The sequence below is a fragment of the Camellia sinensis genome, chromosome 2 (assembly GCF_055761805.1).
Source record: "Camellia sinensis isolate YWXY chromosome 2, ASM5576180v1, whole genome shotgun sequence".
Taxonomy (NCBI): domain Eukaryota; kingdom Viridiplantae; phylum Streptophyta; class Magnoliopsida; order Ericales; family Theaceae; genus Camellia; species Camellia sinensis.
Window position 1 is genome coordinate 83,602,061 of NC_138962.1, and position 14,856 is coordinate 83,616,916.

Here is a 14,856-nt window from a genome sequence, read left to right on the forward strand (position 1 = left end):
TTAAAAAACTTTTCGATTTAAAATGATGTCAATATCTTTATATTTAATTTAATTATAAAATGATTTAATTTTTTTTTACACATATAACCTGATAGATGAATTTAAAATTTATAATTATTTTTTAAATCAAATTTAGACAGATATAAAAGTTCGGTGTTATACCGAACTTAAGTACACATAAAAACCCACGTTATATAGTACTGTGACATTTGTTCAATTATAATCTGTGTTTGATTAATTTTTTTTTAATTATAATTTAAAAAATATAGAATTATAAGTACTCTACGCGTTAATATAATAGGTGCTCTACATATTAATGGCAAAAGTTCCATCTGATGCATTAAACAGTTACACGTTACTCTACGCGGCTTTGGTGTCGACCATCTGTCACTCTCTCTCTCTCTCTCTTTCAAATTACAAGGAAAATTTTGAAAAAAAAAATAAAAAAATTATAATTATTAATATTTACAAAATTCTTCATAAATTATTAATATTTTTATAATTCTTTGTTACAAAGTCAACTGATATTTCCCCAAACTATAACGCAAAACCTCCAAAAATCGCAAGCTCTACAATTAGGTATGTTTGATTTGATTTTAAAATTAATTTAAAAAAATAATTTTGTAAAACTTTGTAATTTGTGATGATTTATTTGTAATTGAATAAATAGATATGAGAGAAAAATTAATTGATTGATATATAGAATATGAAAAAATTAAAAAAAAATAATTAATTGATATATAAAATGTGTTTAAAAAAATATATTTGTAAAATGTGCAAGGATGATAGAAAAAATAAAAATATATATATATATATTAAAAATAATTTTTAAAAAATTATAAACTAATTTTTTTTTTTTAATTTTAAGCTGTCAAAAAATTATTTTGAAAACTGTCGATTAATTGTGGTTGTCATTTCTCGAATTCACAAAACACGTACTTTAAATCTCGATTCTCGAGAAAACCTGAATTTGTGGTCCCCGAGGCCAATCCAAATCCCTACAAATAGTAGGGATTGTGTGTTTGGTGTTGGTGATTCGGAGAGGGTGTCGAGTTGAGGCGAGCTGGCAATGGGGTCTCAAGAACAAGCGCTTTCTTCTTCTTCAACTTCTGTTGTTCATTCTCAGGTTCACGTTGACTCATCTGTTTCAGGTTAGTTATACTGCTTCTCTATCTATAATCTATGTGCATGTGTGTTTTGTGTTCTGTATTTGATTTAAAATTGACTGATTTGTGTTTTTTTTTTTTTTAATTTTTTTTATTTATGTTGTTTCACTCTGTTTGGTTGCTGGGAAAATATGGACGGAAAAGAAAATGAAATTCATGTGATTTGGTGAATAAGCTAAATAAGTGTTTTGATAGAGAATTTTTGTTGAGCAAATTGAGAGAGTTACTGTTGTGTTGTTTCCAATTAAGGCTTGAAGCTTTCAGTGCTGCATTTTTAATTACTGCTACTGTTTCTCTATCTATAATGTATGTGTATGTGTGTTTTGTGTTCTGTATTTGATTTAAAATTGACTGATTTGTGGATTTTTTTATTTTTTATGTTGTTTCACTCTGTTTGGTTGCTGGGAAAATATGAAGGACGGGAAAAGAAAATGAAATTCGTGTGATTTGGTGAATAAGCTAAATAAGTGTTTTGATAGAGAATTTTTGTTGAGCAAATTGAGAGAGTTACTGTTGTGTTGTTTCCAATTAAGGCTTGAAGCTTTCAGTTCTTCATTTTTAATTACTGCTTACTGTTTGGTTGCGCCGAAAACTGTAGGAAAGGAACATAATTTAACATTCTGATCTTCATATAATTATTTTATTGTTTTATGTGAGGGAAGAAAATCTTAGGCTCAACCGGTTTAAATAATTTAGTGTCACAAAACCAACTTCCATTGCTGGATGTCAGTGTTTTAATTACATTACAGCATTAGAAATGTTGGATTTTGCAAAATGGTCTGCTTGAAACTGCTGTTCTAGAAGCTAAGCAAGTTGAAACACAAGTTGCTCTGCACAGAACAGGTTGCCTCATTCAAAAGTAGTGTGCAAATAGTGTGCCAGAAAAGAGCAAGTAGTGTGCAAGTGAAAAGCAAGCAAGAGTGTGAAAGAGTGTAGCAATCAAAGTGTGTGAGAGTGTGAGTTGAGTTTGAGGGTGTTGTCTCGTTCTCCTTCATTGTTGTAATCTTGTTTTCTCTTCCTATAGTGAAATCCCCTGCTGTGGACGTAAGCACATTGCCAAACCATGTAAACCTTGTTGTTTGTTTGTGTGATTGTTTGTTTGGTGTTTGTTTCTGTCCTCTAGGGGCAACAGAAACTACCCCGTAAGATTTTGCAGTTTTTTGGCCAACCCATGTCTCAGTTTGTCTGTTGCATTAAAATAATGGATTAATATGCTTGAAAGGGCGGCTTGGTCCAATTGGAAGGCTTCCTGTTAGTGTCTGTACTGGCACGGGTTGAAGTCACAGTAATAGCCTCTTCAGAAATTAGAATAAAGCTGAGTACATTGGGCTCTCTCCAAACTTTGATTTATTGGGAGCCTCATGCATTGGGTCACCCTTCCTAAGTAAACTAAGTGAATGTAGTGTGATACAAAAAAGCAGGGGCAGAGCCACAAATATTTGTGTAGTGTTACCAAAATAATGTCTTGACTTTTGAGATGATCATTTTGCATTGAAATATTAGCTTATTGTGTCAATGTTTTGTTACAAAACAAATATTAGAATACAAGTTTGGCATATTTTCATTCCCCCCCCCCCCCCCCCCCAAAAAAAAAAAAAAAAAAAAACTTTCTGCACCTGTATTTGTTAGAGTTCTAAAGTGATGAATTCAACAAGAAAATTAGGTTAGAATGCAAAGAGTCAAAATTAGACTGAAATAATTTTTTTTTTAAATTAGAGGCAAGAGCCAACATTTGAATTTGGGTAATGCAAAATAGGCATTAAATTATATAAGTTCGGGGAGAGCATTATCATTATGAGGGGGACCAATACTTGGGCACTGAATTGTACATGACCGTATCTATGGATGGTTACGAGGGGCGTGGCCATTACTAGTTCCCTTCTCCCTTTGCCTCTGCAGGCAAGGTTTTTTAAACCACTGCCATCTTCTAGGACTCGATATTTGTATCTACTACATTTTTATTCTTCATTTTTTTGGGATAAGTGCTACATTTTTATTCTATTTATCTAGCATAAGAAAAATGAGGAAGCACAGCTGCACAGACACACATGTCAAGATCTCAAGCAATGGTGGTACTGTGGGAAAGTCATCTTGTTTTTCTTTAACTGATTGATTTTCTAATTTCTATAGGACTTCATGAGAAGCATCTGCGGGAGCTAGAAAATCTGACACTGACGACAGACCCTTTAAAGACTCTAAAATATTTCACTTTGGCTGTTTTTAAATGTCTTCAACAACTGTTCTTTGGTATCTTTGCAAAGCGTGGTTGGCTTATGGTTTTAGGCATATTGGCATGCGGTATTGCTATAGTGGTTACGCATGTTGGAGGAGCTCATGAAGAGGTACTTACAGTTTGAAATTTCTCTTTGTTGCTTTGTTATGAAAAACATCCCATATTCGTTCATGTTCAATGAACACATTTCTTCTTGTATGAATGAAACCTCTTTCAAGTGGCTGTGAAATTTTGATCAACCATTGTTGGTTCAATGTCTCTAACTCGAAGGCTACTGTGGCTCCTAGACTTGTTTTTACTGTAATATTCTTCTATAAACAGTTGATGGAGTTGGCTTTTAATTATGCTTTTACTTCGGTGATATTCCAGCATGTTCAGGAGCTCCTTCATTACCTTCGGTTTGGACTATGGTGGTTGGCCCTTGGTGTAGTGTCATCAATTGGATTTGGTAAGTGGACACGAAACTGCAACTTTGGGTGTAATTCTCATGATAAGCTTGTATTAGGTTTGGAAGATTATTCATTATTGACTCTTTATGTTTTTTTTTTTTTTTGTTTTTTTGATAAATCTTATTGACTCTCCATGAATTAGGTGTTAAAATCTAGTTTCTTTTTTATTTTTGCTTGGGAAGTATTAGTCACACTTTTAGGCATCTAAAGGAGTTGCCCATCCTATCTAAAAAAAAAAAGGAGTTGTCCAAATATCAATCAACAATCATTATCTGGGATGACTGGTAGATTTCTTAATACTGCTCCAGGTCATGGTAAACAAAATAATCCATCACGAGTGAAGAGGGAAGGCCTTAATTCACGAAATCCTTACTCTGGTAAGTGATTGTTGGAACGTTATCTGTCCAGGGTTACATGAAATGTACCTCTGGTTCCAGATTCATTTCTTTATGTCCAAAAATTACCTGAATACCTAGGATTTTCAAAGCATTGGCTAAAAGCTGGTTAAGCAAATGTTGAGCAGAAAATCAGTGAATTTCATATTTTCTGCTAGAGTCCTGCTCTCCTTGCAACTTAGTATTTCCCATGACTTTATTGTGGAGATTCAACTCCTGATTGACTTGGCAGCAGCCATAGTGTGATGATATGGTGTTTTCCTTTTGAAATGCAAGAAATTCCCATTCAAATTATATGTGCAACTTGAGGATCTTGGTTGTTGAAACACTAACTGGGGATTGGTGCAAAGATTGCTTCATCTGATACTTCTTTAATTTTCGGAACCATTATTAAACTAGATGAATGACTAAAGCACGCATTTCTGTAAACAAAGACTCCGTTTTTCCTTTTTTCAGATTGTAAATACTTCTTAGAACATGGAGTGTGAATCAAATACATGTTTGAATTGAAATTGAGATACTGATGCAAGTTCTTCCCTTTTGAATCAGATATATGCAAATATAGTATCATGCTATGGTGGGCCTTTTTGGTAGATGCATTGAGATTGTAGGTTGTGTTTCTTTATGTTTTTTGTTGTGAAATTTAATATTTGTACACACCATAAGATGTAGAGCTTACTGACCTGGCTGCATCTTGGAAGTCCTTGTTAGAATTTAGTTAGACCAAAGCTCCATAAATCACATTTATTTTCCAGTAAACAAATAACCACCCTATTTTTATAGCTGTAATGTTTCTGGGCATATCTTGATGATTGTAGCTTTGCTTGCTAAATCAAAGCGTTTTTCATTACCTTCTCCTCATAAACACCTTTTTTTTTTGGCAGGATCTGGTTTGCACACATTTGTTTTGTATTTGGGCCCACACATCGCTCTATTTACCATAAAATCTGTGCATTGTGGGCGGGTTGATATAAAGATTGCCCCATATGATACAATTCAATTGAAAAGTGGTCCCTCATGGCTGGATAGGGACTGCTCTGAATTTGGACCACGATTGTATGCATCTCCTGATTCACGTGTTCAGCTTAGTCACATATTGCCACAGGTTCGGTTGGAGGCTATTTTGTGGGGTATTGGAACTGCACTTGGAGAACTTCCTCCATATTTCATATCTAGGGCAGGTAATTTCTACAGTTAACTATTTATACCAAGTTATTATGCTCTTGATGCATGTCCTAAAAACTATGATAAACTCACAAATGAAAAAATTGTTGGTAGAGATACCAATTAATGACCGATCATACTGTTTATCTCAAATGCTTTTACATGATTTTGTTTCTTCATCTCAAACCTATTATGATTTTGTGTGCAGAGATTGTCAAGAAGGCTAAAACTATAGGTATTCTACATCATGAAAATGACAAGTCTCTTTTGTAATAATGGTAGACGTTTAAAAGGGAAAAGGTGTGGGGAATTGTTCCTAATTGTTTATTTTGGTGTATTTGGAGGAAGAGGTATATAGATGTGTTTTAAGGATGTTAAAGCAATGGTGTATAATTTTGTAGTCTTTTTTATATACTTGGGCATTGGAAAGGAAAGGGTAAATCTGACCTTCAGAATTTTTTCAATTTCTTGGATGACATAGATACATTTCTATAGGGTCTTCTCCTTAATCACGTGTACTTGGGTTTCCCCCTTTCTTTTAGTCCCTATTAATGAAAAAGAACAAGAAAGCAAAAAGGAAATGTCTTCTAATTATTTCCCTGATCTCCTCTAACAAAATAAGAAAGTAAGTCTGAGGTTGCATGTGGATTGGTTCCTAGTCCACGTGTTCTTTGACTTAAATGAATATATTCGTGAAATGGTAAAAGTAGTACCAAGGGAAGATAAGTTGAGTGAGACTTGGCTAACCATTATGAATGAAAATGTTAGGGAGAGAAAAATCTAAATTGACATGGGATGTGATAGTAAAAATAGGATATGAATTTATTTAATTTAACTGGGAATATAGTCTGGGACAAAGCGGGATTGCAAAAAAGGATTTATATAGCTGATCCCACCTTATTGGAATACAAGCTTAGTTTGGTTTGATTTGGTTTAAATAGTGTGTGTGTGCGCACGCGCACGTGCGCACTTAAAAAGTAAAACAAGCATAATGTTTTTTCCCACTGTATTGCAAATTTAAAATTAGAATGAGAAGCTAAAAAAGTTGGAGTTCAACTTAGTTGGGTCAGTTGTTGGGTAGATGATTGGACTTCAGGCGCCTTGTGTTTTGGAAGATATTCAGAGTTGCACAGTGTAGTTTGTTTTGTTTACTTTCTTTCTGTAAGTAAAAATGAAATAGTAACTAGGCTACTGTTGATTACAATAACGCATATTAACTTATATGTGTGTGCAGCTTACAAATCACATGGCAAATCTGCAGTTGTGGAAGATAAGGATTCTTCTGAAAAAGAAGACAGTGGTATCATGGCCAATCACCTAAAACAAATCAAACAATGGATCCTTTCACACTCTCAACATCTGAACTTTTCTACAATATTGGTTCTTGCTTCGGTAATTTTGCATTGATTCACTCTTTATTTCTAGCAAGAAATTCAATGTTTTGAAGTGGCATTCTCTTTTTGTTGTTAGATGCTGTACTGTATTCTTGTCAACATCAAATCTCCTATGCCTTTGTATGGTTATGTTTTGTACTGCACTGTGATCCGTAATAACTTGCTTTTGTACATTGTGTGCATAGCCCATAAAATGCCATGTTCACAAATTTTGTCCCTTTTTCCCTTCCCAAATGTAGTTCTTTTCTTTCTCTTTTCGGTTGAACGAAGTAAGTGTGATGCTTATGGGAAATTTTATTTCCACACATCTACTTACCTCAGTGCACATCATTTCTCAGTGCACACACTTTGTAATTTGATTATTAATTATTATTCTCATTTCACACACCAAACATTCCAATCATACCCTTAACTCATATCTTGTACGCGCACCACCTCAACCATCTTTCCACACACTCTCACATCAATCTAGCTCCTCTCATGGAGTCGATGAGCAATTCGTCCAAGGCCAAACCGATGCAATCGATCTATTGTCAAGAGTAAACTCTGATCAAGAGGAAATTGAAGCTCTAACAAGTAGCAGCTTTGAACTCAAAAGAATTCCATCTCCTTTGTCTTCATTAATCTCTATCATTAAGCCCATCTTTCCATTTTCCAAACAAGCCCTAGTATTTCTATTTGCATGTTGATTAGTTGAATGAAATCTCATATGGGTCTTTGTTATTAAGATGTTCAATTTGTGTTTTTGCTTCATCATGGTAACAATTTGGTAGTAAACAAACACACTAGGAATGGAGGAAGAAAGCAACAAATGGAGTGGCTGTGGAGATGGTGAAGGGGAGGGGTCTGATCCACCATAGAAGTTGGGATAAGATTGAGATTAAGGACTGCAATATATATGATTTTTAGGATTTAGTTCATATGAGTCTTTTGTAGAATGTTGGATTTAGCCAATTGAAATTTTTTTATTTTTTTATTTTTTAAAGTTTAATATGTAATGAAAATTCCTCCACACAACTAAGAATTTTTAATTATTTTATAATGCTTTATTTCAGTTGGATGTATAAATATGTGATTTTAATCTGTTTGGTTGACTAGAAAATTGATGCTAAGAAGAAAGAATGAAAGATTATAAAAATCTCCTAATCTACTTTGTTTACTGCTATTTTTTGTCTAAAATGGAGGAATTAGGATTTAGTTTTTTTTTATTTATTAAAAGATGTACATTGAGATTTTTTTAGGAGCTTTTTTGATAAATCTCCTTCCTAAGAGTTTTATATCATAAAACCCAAACCCTTTTGTAAGTGTGGTAGGTAGAGTTGAGCACACCTTTTTGATTATCACATTAGGTCTCATTCAGTGTAATAGGACCAAAAAACCCCTTAAGCCTCTCGCGCATTTCTATATGTTTGAATTGAAACATAGTGTTAAAACCTACCACTACCACTACCACCTACTACACCTACTCCACCCACTTCACCTACTCCACTTCACCTACTCCACCCACTTCATCTACATCTCCTATATAAGGAGCCCCTCATATTTGTAATTTACACAAACATACAACAATCAATAATACAATCATTTCTCTTTATACATTAAATTTCTACACATAGAATCAATTAAGCAACGACCTTCTAAAATCCCAAACCCTAGGTCATCAATCCCTAATATTTCATCTCTTCCATCATCTCATCGTATGTGCGTCGTTGTTCACCATAATCACAGTCGGTTATCAAAAACACACATCGTCACATCTCTCATCAGCGCATCTGTCACAAACCAATCATGAAGCCTGTCATCGCCTCGTGGTGATTACTGCCGATTCGCCAGAAACCGCCATCATTGCATCGTGTCATCGTCGCGTCAGTGGCAACACAATCATCAAAAACACCATGAATCCCATCGTATTGTCGCTGTTATTACCCATTGTTAGTGTTGTTTCGTCGAAATCGCCACCATCTCATTGTCTCATTTGTGGCAACCCAAATCATCAATAATGGTCAAGAAACATAATTGTTCATCACAAATCTTATGTACAAATTGTAACCCTCTTTTTTTTTTCGTCATAATTTCAACTTTCACTCAAATTTATTGATCCTATTTGTGCAATGTGTGAAGTTCATACTATTGTTGTTATTTCCCTTATTGTTCAATTATTGTTATTGACACTACTAGTCGTTGAATGTGAAACCCTCACCCCCAACAAAAATTGCAGTAACAGCTTGTATGTTAATAGTAGTGAACATTCACATGGGGAAAAAAATATGTGGACCAACACAGTTGTTTCCACTGTATTCTTGTTGAATGATACTCATATGTGAACATTCAGACTATTCTTGCCCCTAATATTGTTGTTGTTGATACTAGTGAACATTCACATGAAAGCAAAGAATCATGGTCCAACTTACTTGTTTCGGATGTTGTTGTTGTATGTAATTATGTTGTGAAAATTCATAACATGTGTAAATTAATCACACACTCTATGAACATTCACCAATGTGTTTAGGGCAAACATATCACTTTTGTTATTTCCATGCCAACTTTAATGTTTTAAAATGTATTTCAATTTTGGTGTTGAACTGTAACATTGGCATTGCATGACTATAATAAGTATGCACATTGTCATCTAAATTACAAGTGTGGATGTTCACTACATAATTTGATATGTTGGGTTAACATTTGACAAATGTGGAAGTTCATGTGAATGCCTTATTCAAATTGAATGTCTTAGTCAATATGTTGGGCCAATCCAATTGTTGCAGATGTTCTTCTTGTTGTATTTTTTGATCATGTGCATGTCCTATTCAAATTGCATCAATATGAATTTCCACACATATCCCCTGTTTCTATTCATACAATGTGTGTAATTTCAAATTGTTACTATTCATGCCCCTCATATTGTTGTTGTTAACAAAAATGAACATTCACATGAAAACAAAAAATCGTTGTCTAACTTGCTTGTGTGAGATGTTGTTGCTACATATAATTATGTTGTGAACATTCATAACATGTGTAAATTGATTATACACTTTGTGACCATTCACCACTATGTTTGGGGGAAACATATCACTTTTGTTATTCCATGTTTGAAACTGTATTTCGATTTTGAGGTTGACCTATAACATCGGCATTGCATGATTGTAATAATTTTGTGCATTGGCATCCAAATTAGTAGTGTGAATGTTCACAACATAATTTGATTTGTTTGGTTTAATATTCCCATGTTCTTGAATGTTCTTCATGGTTGTATCAACACACAGTGATCTTTACACACACTGTGCACAATGTGTTTATGCTGACACAGTTAACATCCACATCCATGGACAGATGTGGACATTCACATCCATCTGTCGACATAACTGTGGACATTCACATTTGTGCAATATTGTGAATGTTCACATCCACCCACCCAATATTATTTTGAATGTTTATATAACTAATGTTGTTGGCAACATATACCATTTGTTACATATTCTGATCGCATGAGTCTTGTCTTAAATTTTATACTCTATTTTGCATATATTGCACATAAAAAAACCTCAAAATGAAAAAGAGATGAATATCATGTGAAAGCAGAAAGACCACATGCAAATACTAGCAACAATGTTGACATGTGCTGTGTCAACTACAGATTTAACATGATCGGGTTGGTGAAATTAATGAAAAGCACCAAATTCACACAAGCATAGCTCGGTTGCCTACGGCAAACACCTTTCTGGCATTTATTAAATGCATTGAGAACCGGTGAGATCGACCTTAACAAATGCGTGAAGTACGATGATGTTGTGTATGTCCTACAGACGTACAAGGCATCAAAAGATGCCTTCTACATGGCAGAGAAGAAGATGAACATACACGACAGCGACATTAAGCTGATTTTTGGTGTGGATTGTGTCATCAAACCAATGGACATATCATATGGTGCGAAATCAAAGATTGGCATTATACAGAAAAGGTGTAAAAATGTTAGTCGGTTGACTTCGAAATGGATACGCACCCTTTTGACCGAGGCATTGAATGACAAGAAGAAAGATGACAACAAAGAAATTGCGCAATTAGTCTGCATGCATGTATGCCAGAAACTTTTTTTTCTTGACAAGCAGCGAGACAATAGGATGGGGCTACTATGCACATATGGTCCCATTGGAAATCATGCAAGAATATGATTAGGCTAAACAAATTTGAGCAACGCTGACATCCTTTATTTCCCAAAACGACTAAAAGCCAGCAAAAGTCACCGATTGTGTCATGTTATTGATGGTAAGTACTCATGTTCCCAAATATTGGCATTCGTATGTTCTTGAGTGTTTTCATCTCTGCCAAATGTGAACATTCACATCTATGCCACTGGTCTGAATGGTCACAACACACCTATGCCAATGTTGTGAATGTTCACCTTCACACTTGTGGCACTGTTATGAATGTTCACATTCACATATGTGGCATTGTTATGAATGTTCACTTTCACATCTGTGGCATTGGTGTGAATGTTTACATCGGTTGAGATTGCTCTGAAATAGCAAAATAACGTCTTTGTTGTTTGTTGAAGTACTAGTTGTGTGAACACACAATCATCCTACAACCCCACAAGCCCATTGCAATTCCTCATTGTGTCAAATGGGACTTGATTGCTTTACACAGGAAGATGAGATCCACATCGTTGGTTGATCTTGGTATTAATGAGGTATGACCTTCAAATGTTGTTGAAAACATTCACATCATGACACCACCCAAATATGTACGTTAACTAAAATGACATTTTCATTTTAGGTTAATGCCAGTGAGCTCTTCGCAACCCAAACAGAATTCCAAAAGTTCAACTGGACCACATTGAAGGTAGAGCCCCAATGTGATGAACAAACCATCACATCACACGAACTCGCTAACATCAAGGAAGAACAACATAGTGGCAGCAACTCTGAATTTCCCGGAGAGGGAGTTGACCTAAATGACAGTGACAAGGACATCAACATTCCATTTAGCAGCCTACCTGGAGAGAGAGCTATTGTCATAGCAAGCACAAGCCAACCCGACATCATCGATATGCTTGTCAAAGATAATCGGAAGGCTTGGGGCATTATAAGGCAGTGGAAAGCAAAATACAAACACCTTGAATTCTCATGGGAGTTAAGGGCAAGAGTGATAGCTGATCTTAAAGATAAACTGTTCAACTAGTCAAGCCCACCCAACATTAACACTGAAATAAAAAAGTGCATGGAATAGAAGGATGTAGAAATTGTGCACTTAATGCAGTTGGTCATCGACTTAGAATGCGAGAAAACAGTTCTTCAAGACCTTTTCGATGATCAGTCTGTCCACACTGTCACACAAACCGAGACACAGAAGCATCATGATAGCCTCAGTGAGCAACCCCCGCCCTAATGCAACACAATCTCAGCCCACCTTCTAGAGTGAAGCGTATCAAGGAGAAAGATCGAAAAGAGCACTACTTGCTTGACTTCTAGTACCCAAACCTAAAAAAAAAGAGCATGATCGAGGTCCAAACCAGCCCCATACAGTCCACATAGTTCAAGATGTGGACAAACATCCACCGACAAAGCACCCAAAAAAATTATTGACATTGACCAACAAGTTCAAGGTCTGGAGCATGATGTCCAAACACGACAAGCAAATGGTCCAAACTTTACAGAAGAGTAGAGGCGATGAGTAAGTGACTATACAAACACATAATGTGAACATTCACCTTTTATAAATGTCAACATTCACAACTATACTTATTGATTTGGTTTAGTTTACTTATGCGTAATGTTAATATTCACATTGATTTACTAAAAATGCACAGGTTGCTTATGTGGAAAGGAGTCTCGAAAATACGTGTAATTTGATGACATCGTGTACCTCATCAAGGAGGAATTGATACACAACAACGTATGCCATTACCAACATCATTCATTTTTCACACATAGACAGGCGCACACACACTGTTCACCCACCACAAATAATATAATATGAGCCTATGTTTGTGCAAGTGATAGATGCATATGTCGAACTACTACATGAACAACAAGAGGTGGTCAACCTAACTTCAGAGGAAGCCTCATTCATCTTCACGAGCATGTATTTGGTAGCAGCTCTAACATTTCATTTTTTAAAAATTGAATGTGAATCTTCACAGTCCATTAATGTGACCGTTACATGATTGAATGTATAATGTGTGTAGAAAGTGATACGAGAATACCCTCCTTGCAAAAGAAGTAAACATATTAATGCACATATGAAAGACTACCAGAGAGAGAAAAACCTACTATTCCCATTGCACCATAACTTCCATTGGACGATCATTGTACACGACGCTAAAGACAATCTGTAGAGGCATTATAACTCATTGCGACCAAGGCCCGGCATACATGACCTATATGTCGACCAAGCATAGCAAGTTGTAAGTGACTCTTACTGTACACAAATATGAATTATTATGATGTGTTAAATTCCAAAATGAATGTACGCACACATTTGTTGATTGGTGCCTAACGTGAAATTCCTTACACAGAGGGACAACATCGAGAGCGTTGTGTGCGTTATTAGCGAGGCATCACCGCTATGGACTAAGTTCATAGGCCAAGATCCATCACAACAAATCATATCAGTTGATGTCTGTCCTCAACAGGCCGACACCTCGTAAGCCTCACAACATTTTGTACTAATCCTCCACAACCATTATGCAAACATAAATGTCAAGTGCTAATCATAACCATTTTGCATTTACAGGGTAGACTGCAGGCCCGCAGCATGTTACATCATGCGGGCACACATATACCATGAAGAAATTGTTGGTAGCTTCACTAGTTCTGAATGGTGTGGCGTACAAGACGTACTAGTACACAGTTTTTTGAATCACAGAAAAATAAAGCGCCATGAAAACCTATAGGTGGGGGGTGTCCACCTACAAACTAACCAACGCTTGATGTGCATGTTAATATCAATTGATTTGACATTTTGACAAACAAAAACTAATTGTAAATTGTTAAGTGTTAGGGTAGTTTGGTCTTTATGTCTTATGCTTATTATTATTATAAATAGGTGTAAGGGGGAAACCCTATTCTTTTAAATCAAATAAATATATACAGCAGCTTTCTCTCGTTCTATTTCTTCTTCTTCTTCTTCTTCTTCTTCTTCTTCTTCTTCTCATCTATACATTCAACATGGTATCAGAGCAATATCTTCCTCCTTGAAGATTGTTCCTCTCAGTCTCCTTTCTGTTCTTGTATCCTAGTACGTCTGTTATACAAAAAAAAAAAAAAAAAAAAACAGTATGGTTGAAATTTAATGGGTAATCACCCTATAATCTCCTTTTGATTGTTTGGTCATTATTGATTGAGTTTTCCATTTTTTTATTTTTTTTCCGTCAAAATTGGTTGATTTTTTGAAAATCACTATTTGACCCTTTGTTTGCTGGTTTTTTCCCTCCTTCTCCTCTCCTGGAGAGTCGACTGGAACCCTAAAGGGGTTTGTTGTCCCTGGTTTGATGTATTTTGGCCCTATCTTGGCTTTTTATTGCTGTTTAGATGCTCTACTTTAGTTTTCTGACTTGTAGTTAATATAGTTGCTCTATTCTAGGCTTCTCTTGGACTGTTTTAGCCTTAGAAGGTGATTTGCTATGCTGGTTGGGTGGTTTTTGGACTTGTTTGATATCCGGCTTGTGTTTTTTGCACCCTCTTTTCTCATCTCATGGCTGATAGCTTGGGTCAGGACTCTAAAGGCAAGGAGGAGAGTGGACTGAGTCGTGGTCTGACTCTTGGTGATAGTCCTTCTCTCTAGATTAGTCCGGTCAAACTTAATGGTCTTAATTACTTGATTTGGTCTAGCTCCTGTAGTCTTGCCATTGCCGCCCGATGTTTGACTGGCTACATTACTGGCAGTACCCAGTAACTTACTGCGGATAGTGTTTTATCTGCTCAATGGATTTTTGAGAATGCTTTAGTTATGACCTGGCTAATCAATTCTATGGAGCCTCCTATTAGTCAGACTTTTCTCTTGATGGATACTGCTCACAAAATCTGGATAGCCGCCTCTCAGATGTATTCTCAACAG

General features: G+C 35.6%; 2 protein-coding genes across 14 annotated transcripts in view; both read left to right on the forward strand.

The window, feature by feature from the left end:
• Window positions 1–303: 303 nt before the first annotated feature.
• LOC114265363 (vacuole membrane protein KMS1) overlaps window positions 304–14,856 on the forward strand; it is a 41,861-nt gene continuing 27,308 nt past the window's right edge. For 4 of the 11 annotated variants that reach the window (XM_082914964.1, XM_082914970.1, XM_082914965.1 and 1 more), the window contains exons 1-6: window positions 914–1,151; window positions 3,297–3,508; window positions 3,769–3,847; window positions 5,128–5,424; window positions 5,616–5,642; window positions 6,642–6,799. In XM_082914964.1, coding sequence (XP_082771090.1) covers window positions 1,070–1,151; window positions 3,297–3,508; window positions 3,769–3,847; window positions 5,128–5,424; window positions 5,616–5,642; window positions 6,642–6,799 — 855 coding nt within the window. In that variant the 5' untranslated portion in view covers window positions 914–1,069. Of the gene's footprint in view, window positions 1,152–3,296; window positions 3,509–3,768; window positions 3,848–5,127; window positions 5,425–5,615; window positions 5,643–6,641; window positions 6,800–14,856 lie in introns of all 11 variants that reach the window. The other 7 variants (XM_082914966.1, XM_082914971.1, XM_082914967.1 and 4 more) reach the window with 4 other exon arrangements.
• On the forward strand, window positions 10,907–13,907 carry LOC145820158 (uncharacterized). Of its 3 annotated transcripts, XR_014361213.1 has the most exons (8): window positions 10,907–11,064; window positions 11,354–11,488; window positions 11,575–12,471; window positions 12,608–12,693; window positions 12,795–12,889; window positions 12,986–13,204; window positions 13,316–13,443; window positions 13,534–13,775. XR_014361213.1 is itself a non-coding variant. In XM_082914972.1 (3 exons), the coding sequence occupies exons 2-3, from the start codon at window positions 11,450–11,452 to the stop codon at window positions 11,977–11,979; spliced, it is 444 nt and encodes a 147-aa protein (XP_082771098.1). In that variant the 5' UTR covers window positions 10,907–11,064; window positions 11,354–11,449; the 3' UTR covers window positions 11,980–12,564. The 3 variants fall into 3 exon arrangements, 1 of the variants encoding a protein (XP_082771098.1); XR_014361212.1 differs by having other exon boundaries at window positions 12,608–12,889; window positions 13,318–13,443; window positions 13,534–13,907; XM_082914972.1 differs by lacking the exons at window positions 12,608–12,693; window positions 12,795–12,889; window positions 12,986–13,204; window positions 13,316–13,443; window positions 13,534–13,775 and having other exon boundaries at window positions 11,575–12,564.

What these genes read in the sequence shown, in the direction of transcription:
- LOC145820158 (XM_082914972.1), top strand. Translation starts at nt 11,450, where the DNA reads ATGAGATCCACATCGTTGGTTGATCTTGGTATTAATGAG. An exon ending in TTGATCTTGGTATTAATGAG is followed by an intron (nt 11,489 to 11,574) that starts GTATGACCTTCA and finishes TTTTCATTTTAG; the next exon opens with GTTAATGCCAGTGAGCTCTT.